The sequence below is a fragment of the Aristolochia californica genome, unplaced genomic scaffold (genome assembly GCF_029961685.1).
Source record: "Aristolochia californica isolate CCGP_79_NKW_82.1479 unplaced genomic scaffold, dmAriCali1.0.hap1 SCAF_9, whole genome shotgun sequence".
NCBI lineage: Eukaryota > Viridiplantae > Streptophyta > Magnoliopsida > Piperales > Aristolochiaceae > Aristolochia > Aristolochia californica.
The window spans coordinates 33181911-33199126 of record NW_027182290.1 but is presented as its reverse complement, the minus strand read 5'-3'; the positions used below and the strand labels follow the sequence as shown (position 1 = coordinate 33199126).

At 35.8% G+C, this 17216-nt stretch overlaps 1 protein-coding gene across 1 annotated transcript; it reads left to right on the top strand.

Annotated features, from left to right (window-relative positions):
- The first annotated feature begins 8707 nt into the window (after nt 1-8707).
- Nucleotides 8708-15243, top strand: LOC137940371 (aldehyde dehydrogenase family 2 member B4, mitochondrial-like). Its single transcript, XM_068785403.1, has 11 exons — nt 8708-8854; nt 9972-10106; nt 11637-11779; nt 11874-12027; nt 12143-12372; nt 13000-13089; nt 13710-13883; nt 14077-14214; nt 14341-14478; nt 14562-14623; nt 14709-15243. The coding sequence occupies exons 1-11, from the start codon at nt 8779-8781 to the stop codon at nt 14980-14982; spliced, it is 1614 nt and encodes a 537-aa protein (XP_068641504.1). The 5' UTR covers nt 8708-8778; the 3' UTR covers nt 14983-15243.
- The last annotated feature ends 1973 nt before the right edge of the window (nt 15244-17216 follow it).

Here is a 17216-nt window from a genome sequence, read left to right as displayed (position 1 = left end):
AAGACATTCTTTTCCCATTGGAAAAACCAGGAATGCTGATGAGAGGGATTTTGGTAATAAAAAGTATTATACCAAGAATCCATATAATCCCAATAATTAAATTCTTTATCATTAGGAAGGTTAGCTGCTTTGGGTAAATCAAATTTTCCCCATATTGAGGGATGAATGAATCTTTGTATCGTACATTTACTGTACTCTCTTGGGCTATCCCATTTAGCCACATTTGACAGTGTATGATGCACTGCTATAGAATTTAAATGAACCAAAATTGATTCAAAGGAATACCATCATTTTCCTGCACGGACGGGACAATAGGCTTTTCCAAGCCATTTCTATAACATCTCTCTGGAATCCAATGTACCTTCCAAGTCCTCTTTATTGAGGATCAACATGATCTCCGTCTCCGGAAGAGTAATGTACTCTGGTTCTACTTCAAGTGTCTCTTTATACGACACTGGGGCTCTACCCTTCTTGTCTGAGGTATTTCCTCTTTCTTGGTTTTTGCGGCCTTGACCTCTTGATTGATTACCACGTCCTCTCATTGGGAGTGGATTGCCCCTTGCGGGGTTATACATGATTTTGACCCTGGAGAAATTCACGGGTTAGAAAATCAGGTAAGGAGTTTAATTCTCCTTTGATATGTTCAATATCAAAATCAAAGACGCTTAATTCTGTTTGCCATCTGGCAAAGATTTGTTTGGAAGTAAGATTTTTCACATCCTTCTTAAGAATCGATTTGGCAGCAGAACAATCAACTCTTAAAAAGAATTTCTGATTTAATAAATCATCTTGAAATTTATGGATGCACTTAATTATTGCTAAAATTTCCTGTTTAACAGTAGAATAATTAATTTGCGCATCATGCCAATTGCCCGAGGTAAATCGAACTAGTTCTTCTTTACCTGTAGGATTTCTTTGTTTTAATATGCCACCATAGCCTATATGGGAGGCATCAGTCTCTACAATCTTCAGATAAGAAGGGTTAGTCAGGTTAAGACAAGGAAGTTGTTTAACCTTACTTTTGATTAATTAGACTGCCTGAGTATGTTTCGGAGTCCAAGGCTCAGGATTCTTTCTGAGTCTTTTGTGCAAGATTGCGGAATCTTGTGCAAGATGAGGATAATAGTCCGCAATGTAATTGAGACTTCCTAGAAATCTCTGAAGTTGAGTTTTCTCTAATAGTTCATCAGGGAACTTGGAGGCAAACTCAATGCTTCGATCAATGAGAACTATTTTTCCCTTGTGAATATTGTACCCTAAAAATCGGATAGAGGTCTAAAACAATTTCATTTTCGGTGCCAATATCACCAACCCATGTTTTCTAATAACTGTTTTGAAAACATGTAAATGCTTACAATGAGCATCTAGAGATTCTGAATAAACAAGGATATTATCAATATAAACAATTGTAAACTCAGAATAAGGAGCAAATATATCATTCATGATATTTTAAAATTCAGATGGAGCATTTTTCAAACCAAAAGGCATAACATTCCATTCAAAATGACCAAAAGGGACAGTGAATGCAGTTTTATATTTATCTTTTTCATTGATTTAAATTTGCTAATATCCAGATTTCAAATCAAATTTTGAAAAGATTTTAGCAGAAAACAATCTGTCTAATAAATCTTTTTTGTTTGGGATAGGATAGCGAATTTATCTCAAACAATCATTAAGTGGTTTATAATTAACCACTAATCTTGGAACACCTCGTTCCTTCTCTGCATTTTTATTGACATAAAAAGCAGTACAACTCCATGGGGAGTAAGATTTTCTAATTAATTTTTTATCCAACAGATTTTGGATTTCCTTTTTGCAAAGGTCTAGTAAAGCATGTTTCATTTGACTAGGCTTTGCTTTTGTGGGAATGGTTCTTTCATTGAACCCTTCAATATATGGTAACAACACAATATATTTATGTCTATCCCAGAAAGCTGTAGGAATATCACTACAAATTTCTTGGGTAAATATTTTCTGAAGAGAACTAATTTTCTCTTTTATCTCTGTAGTTTCCAGCTACTGATCAATGGTGAAAAATTAAATTTCTTTATGCAGGAAACTAAGTTGATGTTCTTTTACATTTCTCAAAACGGAAATCTCATTGATAAAACTAATTTGAGGAGGAGATTTGAATGAGAAATATATAGGTTTGTTATTAACTTGACCATGAATCCCATGGTTGTCAATGCCCTTAATTGGCATGAGTTTCTCCAAAAAGGAGTTCCTAATATGACTTGTTAAGTCATATTTTTTACTAACAAGAAGTCTGTAATAATGCACTGATCAATAGTGCAGATGGAGGCATTATTTAATTTTCATCTTGTCTCCATTAGCATTGGCTAAAGTTTGAGTTATTTTCTCAAAGTATTGGGTTGGAATCAACCCTTTCTGGATGCAGTTTAAATCTGCTCCACTATCAATCAGGGCTGTCAGTTTAGGAATGACAAAGTTCTGATTAATAACTAAATTGATCACAGTATGCCATCTTTGATGGATGACTTTGGTGATTTGATTAAGAAAAGAATCCTCTGATTTCTTTTCTTGTTGTATACTATTTTGTTCATATTTTTGTTCAAGCTTTTTATAAAGGGATTTTAATTCTTTTAATTCCAGCTTGATTGTTTTGATTTCTCCTTGTAATGAGGAGATGGCTATTGGGTATTTTGAAGAATGAGTTTCTTCATAACGACCAATGATTTCCTTCAAAGAATAAGGTTTAACTCCTTGAATGAAAGGTATCTTTGAAGTACTTTGAATTTGATCAAGATATTCTTTGATTAAATATCTTTTTGTTTAAGGATCTTCCTCTTGATCAATGTTCTTGAGCATAAGTTGTTGATCATTAGTAAGAACATTAATCTGATGCATTTGTGCCACACATTGAAGATGAGAACAACTATAATCTTGGTCTTCTGATTGACTGGATGAGGCATAATCAATATCATCTCCAGAATCAGAATTTAAGAGAATTTTAGCCAACTGGATTCTCAATCCTTCATCAATCTGAAGTTTGTTAAGTTTCTCTTTCGTTTTGCATCTATTTGAATAGTGGCCTAATTTACCACATTTATAACAGACAATCTTCTTTTTGTTTGGAGGATTGTTTCTAGGAGGTCTCTGACGAGAAGTCTGTTGTGGAGGAGGTCTCCTGGGTACATAACGAGTCTTTTGATGAGACTGTCTTTTGGGATATCTCCTACTCTGGTGTGAGTAGGGTTGGGGTATCTTAGAATGAGAGACTTTCCCTTTACCCTTCCTTTGATTGGAAGGTTGTGGTCCTGTGTCACAGGCAAACTGGTCACAGAATTCACCAAGCTCTTGTTTTCCAGTAAGATTTTGTTGCTTAAGCTGAACTTGTAATTTTAAATCATTACATAAGGTCAGTCCTTCTTGAATGATAGCATAGGTAAGGAGACCATATGTATATTGATGGTAGTTAATTTCTCCTACCTCATTACCTAACCTTTTTCTTACCTGCTGGCAAAAAGAGTTGGTAATCCATCAATATATTTTGCTTTCCAATATTCATTATTGGCATCGGGTCTTTGCATAACTCTTGTGAGGAATACATCCTTATACCATTTAAAATGGCTAAGTGCTCGACAACGAAGATTTTGCAAAACCTCTCTTCCCTTATCTATTTGGGAAGTCAAATTTCCAATAAAATGATGAACAATACATGAAATTAAGGTATAAACTGCATCGTCCTCACCTAGGTAGGCTTGGCCTGCTTCAGTTTTAATAACCTTTTTGGAATTATAAATTTCATGATGTTGTTCAGCGGTGAGGATATTATCCCACCAACCTTTCAGGATTCCAGAAAACCCTGCAGTCAGCATTTCTGCTATTCCATGATCAGAATTTTTATGTTGTCGACAGATGGTGCAATACATAAGCATTCGTTGACAATGTTCTAGTATCTGATATTCAAATAATCCATCGATATTCCATTCATAGATGGTTTTGCCATCATATGCTTTTTTATCTAGATACACATTTTTTCATACAATAGGTCCTGAGGTATAGGCCTATGGTAATAAATTTTGTGGTCTAGTCCCCATTTTCGAGTAGATTTTTTTGAATAATCCAATTTTTGAATACTCGGTTGGTCTTGAATCATTTCCTGAAGTATTTCTTCAGTCTAATGAATATTGGTAAAACCAAAATCTTTCAGATTAGGGTTTTGACCAACATCAGAATTAGAGTATACAGAAGGAGTTAAATCCTCTGTATTTTGTGATAAAGAATCTTCTTGAGATTCATCATCGAGAGATTCTTGCGCTTCCAAGATATGGAGACTCTTGCGAACCGCATCGGCTCTTTCTTCTTCGGATTTTTGGGCTTGTTTGATTTGATCCTCTGATAAATTTAATTTGCCCAATCGAGATAATAATTCCTCAACTACTTCGGAATGATTATCTAATTTAAAGTTCCTAATGGGAACAAGTGGTTTGATGAGCGGTTTATTGTTCATCAACAAAGGTAATTTTCGAGAAGATAAGTCATAAGGATTCTGACAATATTTCTCGGGGAGATCTTTCTCCAATAAATCTTCAATACGAGTAAGTTGTTGGCCGATTGTTTGAAGATTTAAATTAGTAAAGTTGTTTTGTTTCCTGATCTGCACCCTGGGATTGGGTACATTGTCAGGATTGACAAAAGCAATTGCTTCAACATAATCAGGGGCTTTCCCTGATGCGCTTGGAAATTCAAGCTTTATTGGATCAGTAGGAGGATGAACTGATCTGATGGTAATGCCAGATCAAAACTGCCATTCTTTCGTTAGAGTGGAAAGAGTGGGGGCATTGGAAGAAACTAAGGGTTGTTTATATGCTTGCTTGAGTCTGAAACACATAAACCAATCAACAAAAGACATAATTACCTTATTTGTTTCCAAATACAGATAAAAGTCATTTGAAACTTCCATGCGTTCTGCCTCCCCATAGGTGTCAAAAAACCAGTTTTTGAAACCTAGATTATTGGGGTGAAAGAAATCAGCTTTAATGGTTGCTCTGTCCACCACAAAAGGTGGTGGGGCGTGGTTACTCTGTTGAGGTGTAAAAATCATAATCACAGAGTAAAACCAGTCATTTCACTGGGAGTGGGAGAAGTCCTTTCATGCTCCCTTTCTCGGTAGACCCCATGAGGTATCTGGGTGTCTGATATGTGAATTCCTTTTAATGAGGAATCATCCTTTATGGATTGTTTTGCATCCAATTCTTGTAGGCGAGAGGATTGGCTTACATCCGAATATCTGGATGACATTGGTGGTAAGGAGACTCGGTATGGAGTCTTGTCCTTAAAATTAACTACCACATCGTCATCGGTTGATTGGATGACTTAATCAATATCCTGATTAATCAGGAGTTGTGGAGGAACAGCCTGAGGAATAGTCCAATTGGCTGGGAAATGTATTTCCTCCCAGTTGATCATCCGTGGAGTGGCAATATTGGCACTCATAAGATCTGTCTTTATCACAACAGTCTTACCCTGATCTGGTAAGTGTAATACCTTAGGAACTAAGTTATTCATTATTTTGAAATGAATCCTTGCAATTACTGCAATAGTTTCAGTTCCAGAAATAAAATTATATCCCTGTGTTAGAATCCTCAACTGGATAGATTCTAACAAATTTCTATCAGTTAAAGATAGGGTAAGGTTTGGATGGACGGGTCCCCTATTGAGACTCGTTTCAACAATACCCATTAATGAGGGTTTCCAATCCAAACAACAACCATCTCGAAGAATGGCCTGCAAACACGTGTTCATCCCTAGTAAGGTCAAGGGTTTGAACGTAATTTGTATATATATTTACATTCTTTTGTATTTACTATTTTACTAGTTGGATGCCCGTGCAATTGAACACGCACGGAGCTAATATATATAAAAAAATTATAAGAATAAAAATAAAAAATAAAAAATTACTTATAATTATTTTTAAATTAAAATTATGGTTAATTTTTATTGAGAAAAAAATAAAAAAATATTAACTCCACTTCGATGTACCTTTATTCCAATAGAAACAATGACAAATGACCCGTTAAACCACTTCAAACAATATTGTAGATTTTTCAGGACTCTGCGAATTACCTCACTAGGGAAAAAAAATAACACACATTACGAAGAAAAATGAGAAATAATAAGGGTATAGATTTGTTCCAAACTTTTTCCCTTAAAGTTCTATTTATAATTGATAAAAATATAATATTATAATTATATCATTCGCCCTAATAAGAGTGAAGAAGACACAAGAAACATAAAATAATTACATAAATGACACCCTCGAGTGGTCATAGGGATACATTGAAGCACTGACAGTTTTATTGTTTTATAAAACTCAAACTTGTTTTTGCTTTTCAAACAATAAACCCACCTCTAGCTACCAAATAAGCACGGAGGGTTTAGGGAGAAAAAAACACAAAAAACACACACGGAGGGAGGGCCGCCTTCCAAATCTTTTTGTCTAGGGAGATTACTCTTATGAATGAACGAACACAGAGGGTGCGAGTCTTGAGGAGAGGCACCGAGCTGAGTCAACTCAGTCTTGGTTTAGTTCGGTTTTGACCCAAGGAAGCGAAAATGAGCTGAGCCCAAATCATCCTCTTCACCTCGTGTGTTTTTTGGCGTAGGCAAGGGTGGACGCCTGGACGGGTCCCGCATCAATTATGGCCAAGATAGACTCCTTTTGATGGAACCGCTCCCAACCGGGCACATCATAAATAGAAAGAGAAGATGCGACGGGACAAAGTGGTGGTGTTGCATTGATGACCGAACTAGATCAATTTGTACGTAAATTATTATGTGCAAAAAATTATGTCGTAAGTATTATTTACAGTAAATTAATTTGTGTTAATAATTTAATTTATAAATGAAAATACGCAATAATTCAAAAATAAATTTATTAAATAACTTATTTAACTAAGAACTAAATGAAATTATGAAACAATTAACTATTATTTATATAAAAAATAAATAATTTTTCCAAATAGATTAAATTAGATAAAATTACATCATAAGTATTATCTAGAGTAAATTAATTCGTGTTTATAATTTAATTTATAAATGAAAGTTTGCAATAATTCCACAAGTAAAATTAGTAAATAAATTATTTAACCAAGAATTAAATTATTAAATAATACCTATTGTTTAGGGAAATTTAATTACTTGTTATAAATTAGTTTTAAAAAAAGATTAAATTCAATCTCTACATATATCTTGTGCTAGCTAATGACGGAGTTGCAACAAAATGTCTGTTTGTTGCAAGCTTTGTGATTGCTTCAAGAAACTGTGGTAGAATTTCTCTATTTGTTGCAAACTCTATGAAGATATTGACAAGGGTTTCGTGTGTTTTTACAACTATTTCTCATTTCCAAAAGTTCAAAGCAAGCCTATTTTCCTCTCCTCCCATTTTTTTCCATCTCCGTGACCAGTTCTACGAGCAAGAGGAGAAGAAAATATGTCACAACCCGTTCCTCCTTATATGAAAGTATAACACTTGTAACTTATTCTAATTTGAAAATGTGTCGCCTCATTTACTTAGTTAGCACCCATCTACGATACCATATTTTAGTATTATATATTATATGTTGACAAAAAAGTCTTTGAGCTAGTTTCCAAAGAGAAGATAAAGTTTGGCAATTTGACCTTTCTACAAAGAAAAATCGAATTTGAAGTTTGGCAATTTGACTTTTCTACAAAGAAAAATCGAATCTGAAGTTTGTATCGATGTGTATTTCAGGAAAGGTTTATATTTAGATACTTTCTACAATTGATGGTTCTTGGTAGCTCTTTGACTCACCAAAACTCACTTTCTTTTATTTTCTAAAAATCAAACTCCTTATTTTTTTATGAATCTCACTTTCATGTTGACTAGGTGGCAGTTCAGAGTGTGTGTCAATCCCCTTGAATTGATATTTTCATTTTATATAGATGACTTTATTCATGTTATTTTTGGAGTCCTAGTGTCAATCCCTTTGTCATTTATATTTCTTTTGGCCTATTTTTTGGATTCTACCCAACTCTGGACTTTTTATGGGTTATCCAATTAAACTGGATTATGGCGCTTTAAGCGTCTTTTATTGCCATCTGCATCTGAACAAGTTGTTCGGATCTTCTCTTCCGAAAGCACTGGAAAAATATACATGTAATTTTTATTACGACTAATCGTTATTTTTAGGCCGTGCAACTCAACTACACGTGGTCGAATCCAGAGAGCTAATTCCGGTCTTATCCAGAGAATAAAAACAGAGAGAAGATAATCCCTGAGTATCAAAAACTAATTCTTTAATCCGAGATTCCCGATTAATGGCACATGCTTGAAGATAACAATTTTTAACCGAACCCGTGGGGTAAAATTAGAAACCCAAACCCATATCAAACCAAATTTTATGAGTCTCTTAACGAATCCGATTAGTTGATACCATCAATCGTCATGCCGAAGTCCTGCTCTACTGACTACTGCCTCAACTGATTTTTTTTTTTTTTTTTAAAAAAAGGATTTTAGGAATATTGGATTATAAATATATAATTTACTCTAGTCTTAATTTCGACTTTTGACTCCTTACGCTATTTTATTTATTTAATATTATTTGTGAGATTGTCCATGTGGTCTGCCAACCGAGGCCTCCATTTTCTCTCCATTAGCCTCCTCCTCGTCTTACATATACACATAGCGCACACCTCTGTTTTTTCCGCAGGAGAACATAAATAGAGAAAGAGAGAGAGAGCCTCAGACTCTTGAAAGTTTTAGTAGACGCTGAAGGAAGACTAGGTTCGATCATGGCTGCTCTCCGCATCTCATCTCTTCTTGCTCGATCTTTGACTTCTGCTTCTGCTACTTCTGCCTTAATTCAAGGTGAAGTTTGTTTTATCTTTGACGAATAGCTTTCTTTTATTTCATTTTACTTTTTTGGAGTTGGTTGAGAGTCATTGATGCTATGTCGATGAATTGTTGGGTTTTGGTTCTTTTTTATCGATCGCTCTTGGTTGTTTTAGTTGAAAGTACTCTGTTCTGGTGAGAAAGGTTGCGTACCCTTCGTGTAGCGGTGGTCTCAGCCATTTCTTTGCGTGTATAGGATGTTCTAAACGTTGAAAATTCATTTGAATCCTTGAAGTTTTTATCATTAGTCGATCTGAAGTTGCAGAGCTTCGGGCCAACTTGATCCACAATAAAAAAAATAAAATGAGAATGAGAAACAAGAAGAGCAAGAAGCAGACATGGTCAAAATAAACTTTTGAACTATTTAGATGTTTCTAGTTTGATTTTTTTTTTTTTCCGATAAAAGTACATTTGGATCTACGTTTACTATGTATGTGCGGCTTGATGAAAGAAATCTGGATGCGCAGTTTCGGTGAGATGTGGAAAAAAATATATTTTGAAACCATTCTTATTCCTCCTCTCCTGTATTTCAGCAGAGATGAGGATTACGTAGGAAAACTCGAGCCTAGCCGATAGTTCTAATCGCAGGCTCTATTTCATGGTTAAACAAGTTTTCTTTATGCCAGAATCCCGTGATAGAACCGGGGAGCTGATCAGAAAGTTTATCATTTCGTAACCTACTTATTTTACTTGCCTTTTTGTTTTAAAATGTAATCAACAACTTAAATTTTGAGGAAGGTGATGAAACTGTTAGTCTAAAACAACTTCTTTAGTTTAACATGCCTCTCTTCTACTCTTGATGATATCAAAGGGAGCGGACCAGTTACAGGATATTAGTTCTTTCGGCTACTATTTGTGGATAATAGTTTTACCTCTTTCCATTCCACTTCTTATGGATTATGTATTTTTATTTCTTCCCTTTCGATATATGTTTATGAAAAAATGAGTTTGATCCTGATGGCGTCTAATCCTGTTTTTATTCTTCAGTTATAATGTTTTTTTTTTTTGGTTGTTGTTGTGAAAGTGAATTCCTCTTGAATGCTTTAGTTAATTGATTTACTAAATCTGTTCAGTTTGTTTATTACATCCTCAGGTAGAAGTTCTGGTGTGGGCAGAAGTATCCGTCAGTTCAGCTCTGCTGTTGCAGCTGAAGAACTTATCAAGCCACAGGTTCAAATAAATCATACACAACTGCTTATAAATGGTCAGTTTGTGGATGCTGCATCAGGTGAATTCCAGAGTTTCAACTTTCTAGCATTCTTTCTCTAATATAATGAAAATTTTATTCATCATAATCTTCGTCATTATCGACACCAGTTGAGCATCCTGTAAATTATTATAACGTTGGCTACATGAATCCTCATCTTTTGCTCCATCCTTTGCTTCTTGTTCCATTTCTAGGTTGGCCCTCTTCAAGTGAGCTGGTCTAGACCTTGTATTCTCAAACAACAGTAGGTTCAGATTCATAATTTAATATATTGGGAAAAGTCTTAAGCAGACTATCAATCTGACAAGATGACACTGCTACCAATTATACTGCTTAGCTCTTATTTAAAAATTATTTGCATTGCCTATATCCATGTATTGGATTTATAGAATAATTTAAAGAATACTTGTGTCATTCACCCTTCGTTTATGTGCAAAAGTTTCAAAGGTTTTCTGTTGTTAGATTATCCTCAGAAGAAATTGTTGTTGAGGTTAACTATTTTCTTTGCTAATATTGAGGGAATCTTTTGGGAATGTTGTCTGCATCCGTATTGCAGAGATTAAGAAATCTGTATGTATTAATGAATTTTTTGGTTTTCCTTTCTATACTATCAACAATGATTTTTTTTTTTTTACGCATATATAAATCATGTATGATTTGGAAATTTTCTGTATTTTCTGTTTGTTTTTGTTCTGTATAATTTTAGTTATATGATCCTTTTAGGTGCAGTAAGAAGTTCTTTTGAGTAGTTATTTTATCTGATTTTTTTAGCCAAGTGATTAAGGGCTAATTTAAAACAAATGGAAATACCTTGACTACGATGACAAATACACAAAAGGGCTAAACCATTATCTGATTATAAACACAAACATGAATTATCTTTTTCTCATCATAAGTGAACGAAAAACCATTACCCAAACTTTGACACAAATATTAGTTCAAGTTGCAAGTTACCTTTGCTCATTTAGCATTAGCCCTCATCTGGTCCTTCTATTTCCCTTCAAAACCCACACAGGCAGTTTCATGTTTACACCACACTTTATCCTTGCTGTAGTTAAATATATAGATATTGTCTACTTCAGTTTAGTCTTGGTGTACTCAAGATTTTAGATTCTAAATCTCCTCTGAATGCCACCATTGGCGTTGTGATGATTTCCCTGGAGGCTTTATCATGCATGCTTTATGCTACATGTGATGGAACAAGTAATTGTTGTTGGGATGGAAAAAAATGTGAGGTCCCACTGAGTGTTGCCAGTAGTCTCATGCTGAAGAAATATGCCTGTATGCTTTAGTATTCACATACATAAGCTTCTTGATCTGGAGCCAAAAGTATAGCACTTCAGTTGGGATTAAAAGAAAAGGCGGGAAGGTGCCATTTTGAGTCAATTGTCTTCATGGATAAGGAGGACTGTCTTGATTTTCTGCTACAATTTTTTTCCTTTTTTATTAAAGCAGTCCATGCGTACCATGTTCTGCTGATCCAGCAATGACTGGGCACATGGGTAGTAGGGATTCAGTTGTGCTTATGATGATCATTTTCCTGGGCTTCAGGAAAGACCTTTCAAACACTGGACCCCAGGTCAGGCGAAGTTATTGCTGAAGTTGCTGAGGGTGATGCTGAAGATGTTAACCGTGCTGTTAAGGCTGCTCGCAAGGCATTTGATGAGGGGCCATGGCCTAGGATGACTGCTTATGTAATAATTTGCATTTGTTATTTCTTTGTTTACTATCAGTGATTACTATCTTAGATTCTATGAATTCCTTCTAACATGTGGTTTTCTCATCCAGCAAAGATCAAACATACTTTACCGCTTTGCTGATTTGATCGAAAAGCATAATGACGAAATTGCAACAATTGAGAGTTGGGATAGTGGCAAGCCCTATGAACAATCTGCCTTGGTTGAAATTCCGATGGTTACACGATTGATCAGATATTATGCAGGTGAGTTAAAGAAATACGGTCCTAGGTGCTTTTTTAGAGTGTCCTTTTAGGGTCTCTCTGTTGTGATTTGATCAACTATTAGAATTTTAATGCTTTATCCGACAAAAATTTCCAGGTTGGGCAGACAAAATTCATGGTCTTGTGGTCCCTGCTGATGGACCGCACCATGTTCAAGTACTGCATGAACCAATTGGTGTTGCTGGACAGATTATCCCATGGAACTTTCCACTACTTATGTATGCTTGGAAGGTGGGGCCTGCACTCGCCTGTGGGAACAGTATTGTACTCAAGACTGCTGAGCAGACTCCTCTCTCAGCATTATACGCATCCAGATTACTTCATGAGGTGAGTGTCAGAGTTTTTTTTTTTATTTTTCCTTCTGTTCTCATTCCTATCTGCATAGTTTTTTATATTCTGTTAAGGCTATGAACAAGACGCCCCTGTGGTGGATATGGATATTTTAATTAATTTGTATAAAATGTACCTGCTGGAATGATCAGTTAAGCAAATCACTATTTGTTGTTATACTCTAATTAATTGGGCCTAAATTATGACTTGGTTGGATGAACAAATACCCTCTGCACGAAGTTGTCGATTATTTGATAACAATTGCTAGTGGTGTCTTCTCAATAATTCCAATATCAGCCATCCATGTGTGTGTTTCTGGCTGGCTCTTTAGAGCATCTTCTTATCATGAGAGAAGGAATTCCAACCTCTTTGGGCCTCTCTAATGAAGTCAGGAGCACTGTGCTATGCCAGAAAAGCTTATTTGTTACTCCCTGAGGAAGTGAAGTCAGGACCACTATGCTATGCTTTGCTATTTGACATTTCATCTTTTGATTCTGACACTTATTGTTTCAATAATTTTGAACGTTCTAGTTCACTATGTTGTTTTAGAAAGAAAGTTAAAGACCTTTATGTTCTTTCTTCTGTTCTATTTTATCAAACAAATTCATGTCTGATTTGTCACAGGCCGGTCTTCCTCCTGGTGTTCTGAATGTAGTTTCAGGATTTGGTTCAACTGCTGGTTCTGCTCTTGCTAGTCACATGGATGTGGACAAGGTAATTTATTGGTCCTTTATCTAACCTCTTCCTTTGTCAGAGTTTTTTGAACTCTCAGGAACCACGGTAAAGATTGCAACTTTGTTTTGATCTATATACATGTTATAAAGATTATGTTTATTTTTGTTACTTTAGCCATCTTTTGTAAAATCTTAATTATTTTATCTGAAAGAAAATAGGAAGATTTGTCTCTTCAAAAGTGTTACATCTGTCCGCATGAATCTCCATAGGTACATATCTCCTATCTGCTCAAACACAGCCTTAGACACATCTCAGTGTAATCAAATGGAACAGTACGAGTGTTTGTCACTGTGCCAGTTACAGGTTTAATAAGTATTATATAATGAACTGTAATGCTTCTATTCAATACTGACATGGAGAGTAATGTACATAGTTTCTTATTGGTCCAAATTAGTGGTCTCATACGACTTGGATCTCCTATGCATTTTCGATGTAGTACGTACTGGACTGAAGGCTTTGAACCATCTGAGTTGGCTTAGGCGCAACATTTTTTTACTTTCATTTTCTGTGTATCTGCTAAACTGTGACATTGATACAGACGAGTGAAAATTGTTTTGCTTCTATTGTCTCAACCCTCGCTGCCATCATGTTCTTTGCAGCTTGCTTTCACAGGATCAACGAATACTGGTAGGATTATACTTGAGTTGGCTGCTAAGAGCAATCTGAAGTCTGTCACACTGGAGCTTGGAGGAAAATCTCCTTTTATCGTCTTCGATGATGCAGACATTGATGAGGCTGTGGAACTTGCACACTTTGCACTCTTTTTCAATCAGGTATTTCAATCTTTTGTTTGGAGTCAAGTGCCCTCGTACCTATTTGATTCTGCAGTGCTATGTAACCTTTCAGGTTTCCCCATGAAATCATCATTATTTAAACAAAAAATGCTCTTGGGTATGACATTTATTATGATGAAGAGTCTTCGATAAATATTGTTGTTGTGACATCTGAGGCTGAGTTTTCATACAGGGACAATGTTGTTGTGCTGGTTCTCGTACGTTTGTGCATGAGCGTGTGTATGATGAATTTGTTGAGAAATCAAAGGCACGTGCATTGAAACGTGTTGTTGGTGACCCTTTTAAAAGTGGCGTTGAACAAGGGCCTCAGGTATATTGCTTCCGTGAGTGATACTCTTAAAAGTCAAGATAGTTTGCCAGGGACTAAAATTGATCATGTTATGTGATTCTCTTAGGCGATTCTATTTGCTGATAAAATTTGTTATGAATATCTCAGATTGACACTGAGCAGTTTGAAAAGGTTATGGGATACATTAAGGCAGGTGTAGAGAGTGGTGCCACCCTCGAATCAGGAGGTGATAAACTGGGAGACAGAGGTTTCTTCATTCAACCTACCGTCTTCTCAAATGTCAAGGTAAACTCTAAAGACCAAGACAGTAGTCGACACTAATCCATAATTATAATTAAGATAAAGCAACTGCTTATCTTGTTAAACAGGATGGTTCACCAATTGCAACTGATGAGATCTTCGGCCCAGTGCAGTCCATCTCAAAGTTCAAGTAAGCTTAAAGACTGATCTTTCCATGTTTTTCTCACTGTGGGAGGTCTTTTCTCATATTTTTTTCTGTCACATTTAATAAACAGTGATATTGATGAAGTGATTAGAAGGGCAAATGAAACCCGTTATGGATTAGCAGCTGGAGTTTTCACCAAGAACCTAGATACTGCAAATACCCTAACTCGAGCGCTAAAAGCAGGAACCATATGGGTTAACTGCTATGATGTTTTTGATGCTGCGATTCCTTTTGGTGGATTCAAGACAAGCGGGATAGGCAGAGAAAAGGGCATCTACAGTCTGAACAACTACTTGCAGGTGAAGGCTGTGGTCACACCCTTGAAGAATCCTGCTTGGTTGTGAGTCCTTTCAATGCGGTCAAATTTGAGAAAGATGGTTAACTTATCTCGCCCTTCTTGTCACCTGTGTGGTTCCCGTACCTTGTGTAATTTAGATTTTGATTTGCTCATCTGAACTGTTCTTGTTCACTTCGGTACATGCTCCTATAAAAAAACGCTTTTCTGCTGAGGAAACGTTGTGTGAGTGAATCTTAATAAAATGTCCGGTTAAATCATGGATGACAATCTATGGAAAGCTTGGTCAGAAGGAAACTATCATAATAGAATACAGGTGAAATTGAAATGGAAGGAAAAAGGGGTGGAGCCTCTTGGTGAGAGGAAACCGTAGTCCGGCTGATGGAAGGAAATTGTGCCGAGTCGGAGAACGGCACCAGGAACTTCATATCAATGGCATGAGTTTCTCCTCCTCTTGCAGAACCTTCCTCAGTGGCTTGTCGTGGGCTGCTGGGTTCTCTTTGATGCGGTGATACTCTTAATCACAGTGCCTATTCTCGCCTGCTGTCTTTATGCTTTCTGCCTTTGTTAGATTAATCTCATTAGGGCAGCGGTAATGACAATCCTCTCCTGTCTTGCCTTTATTGCTCTTGCCTCGTTCGTAAAATAACGGGGGTAGTAAGTTCGATTCTGACCCTAGTGAAAAGCTTCGTCATCTGTGGGGGGTTAGTCAAAATGACTCAGGACATGATCTACATGCATATTATTTAGTTCATGTCCTGAAGTTGTTAGAGAGCGCCAAATTTTATGTCATGTACATGATCATCTATGACTCAGGAATTCATGTCCCAAGAGTAAATGGTGGAAAGTGTTTTCCACCCAATTTTGAGAATCATGTACATGACACTATCATTGGGTTGTCTCTCGGGGCTCTCTCTATTGCACACCCTCTCTGCCATTTCATTCCCACAGCCCTTTCTCATTCTCTGCTCCCTCTCTCATCTCCACCGTCCCTCTCCGGTCTCCCTCTCTACAGTGTCCATCTTGCTGCGAACGTCCTTTCGGCGTTCTTCTCTCCATCTCGGATTCGCTCTCCCTCTAAACTTCCCGCTTGATTTTGATATTTGGGCTTCGATTTTTTAATTTATAATTCGATTCGGCATCGATTTTCCCGTTCGGCTTTGATTTCAGCCATTGGCTTCGATTTAACAGCCATCCTCCCTCTCCTCTCCCTCTCGACCTCCGTCGCAGAGCACGGGAGGTCGAGCATCTGTTGCAGAGCTTCTTGGCCTCCCTCTCTTCTCCCTCTCAGCGTACCATCGGAGTGCCGTCTTTGTCGGTGTTGCCCACCGCCGTCACCGTTGCCCACTGGCCCGTCGCTGTCACCATCGCCTGCTGGCTCGCTGTTGAGGAAGACGACGATGGTTTGATTTTTCCTAAGTTAGGAAAAATTAAACTATCTTTATAAAATCATTAATTTATAAATTTTATTTATTTAATATATATATTTATTTATTTAATATATTTATTTAATAAATAAATAATTTTATTTATTTAATATATTTATTTTAAAATTACTATATTAAAATAATAATTGATTAGTCATAACTAAAATATTATTAAAATAAATATTTGATATATTATTTTGGCATAATTATCCGATTGCTATAGTTAATTAAACTAATGGTTTTAAATTTTGTGATAATATATTATTAATTAATATTACATAAAATATATTATGTACAAATATATAGTGTGTTAAAGTTATAATTAGATCAATTTTTTCTCTTAAATTATTTATTTTTTAGGTTAAAGTATATCATATATTATTAATAAATTAATCACTCAATGTATTACTTTCGTTTTTGTTATTTATGATGTTATTTATTTATTATTTATAATTAATCATATACGTATTTCATTGGCTCATTTAATTACCATATTAATATACAATAAAATATCTAATTCAATACCAATATAAATACATTTCGACAAAATCAATAAAATGTATTTCTATTTTTATATCTTATTTTTATGCACTAATTAGTCTTGGACGTCTCGGATAATATGTTCCACTCACTCAATTATTAAGTTCAGGAAACTTCTACGGAGTGGACCCTGGAATAAATAGAGGGAAGCGAAGGAAGCGAGCACATGTGACGCAGCCAACCAGATTCGAGCTTCACTCCATATTAATCTTCTTTGTTTAACTCTCTTACTTGCAACGTGGACATTCATGTCATGCTCTTACGTTCGCAGTTTTAACTGTTTTCACCTGTTACATCTAACTGACTCGATCTCCGG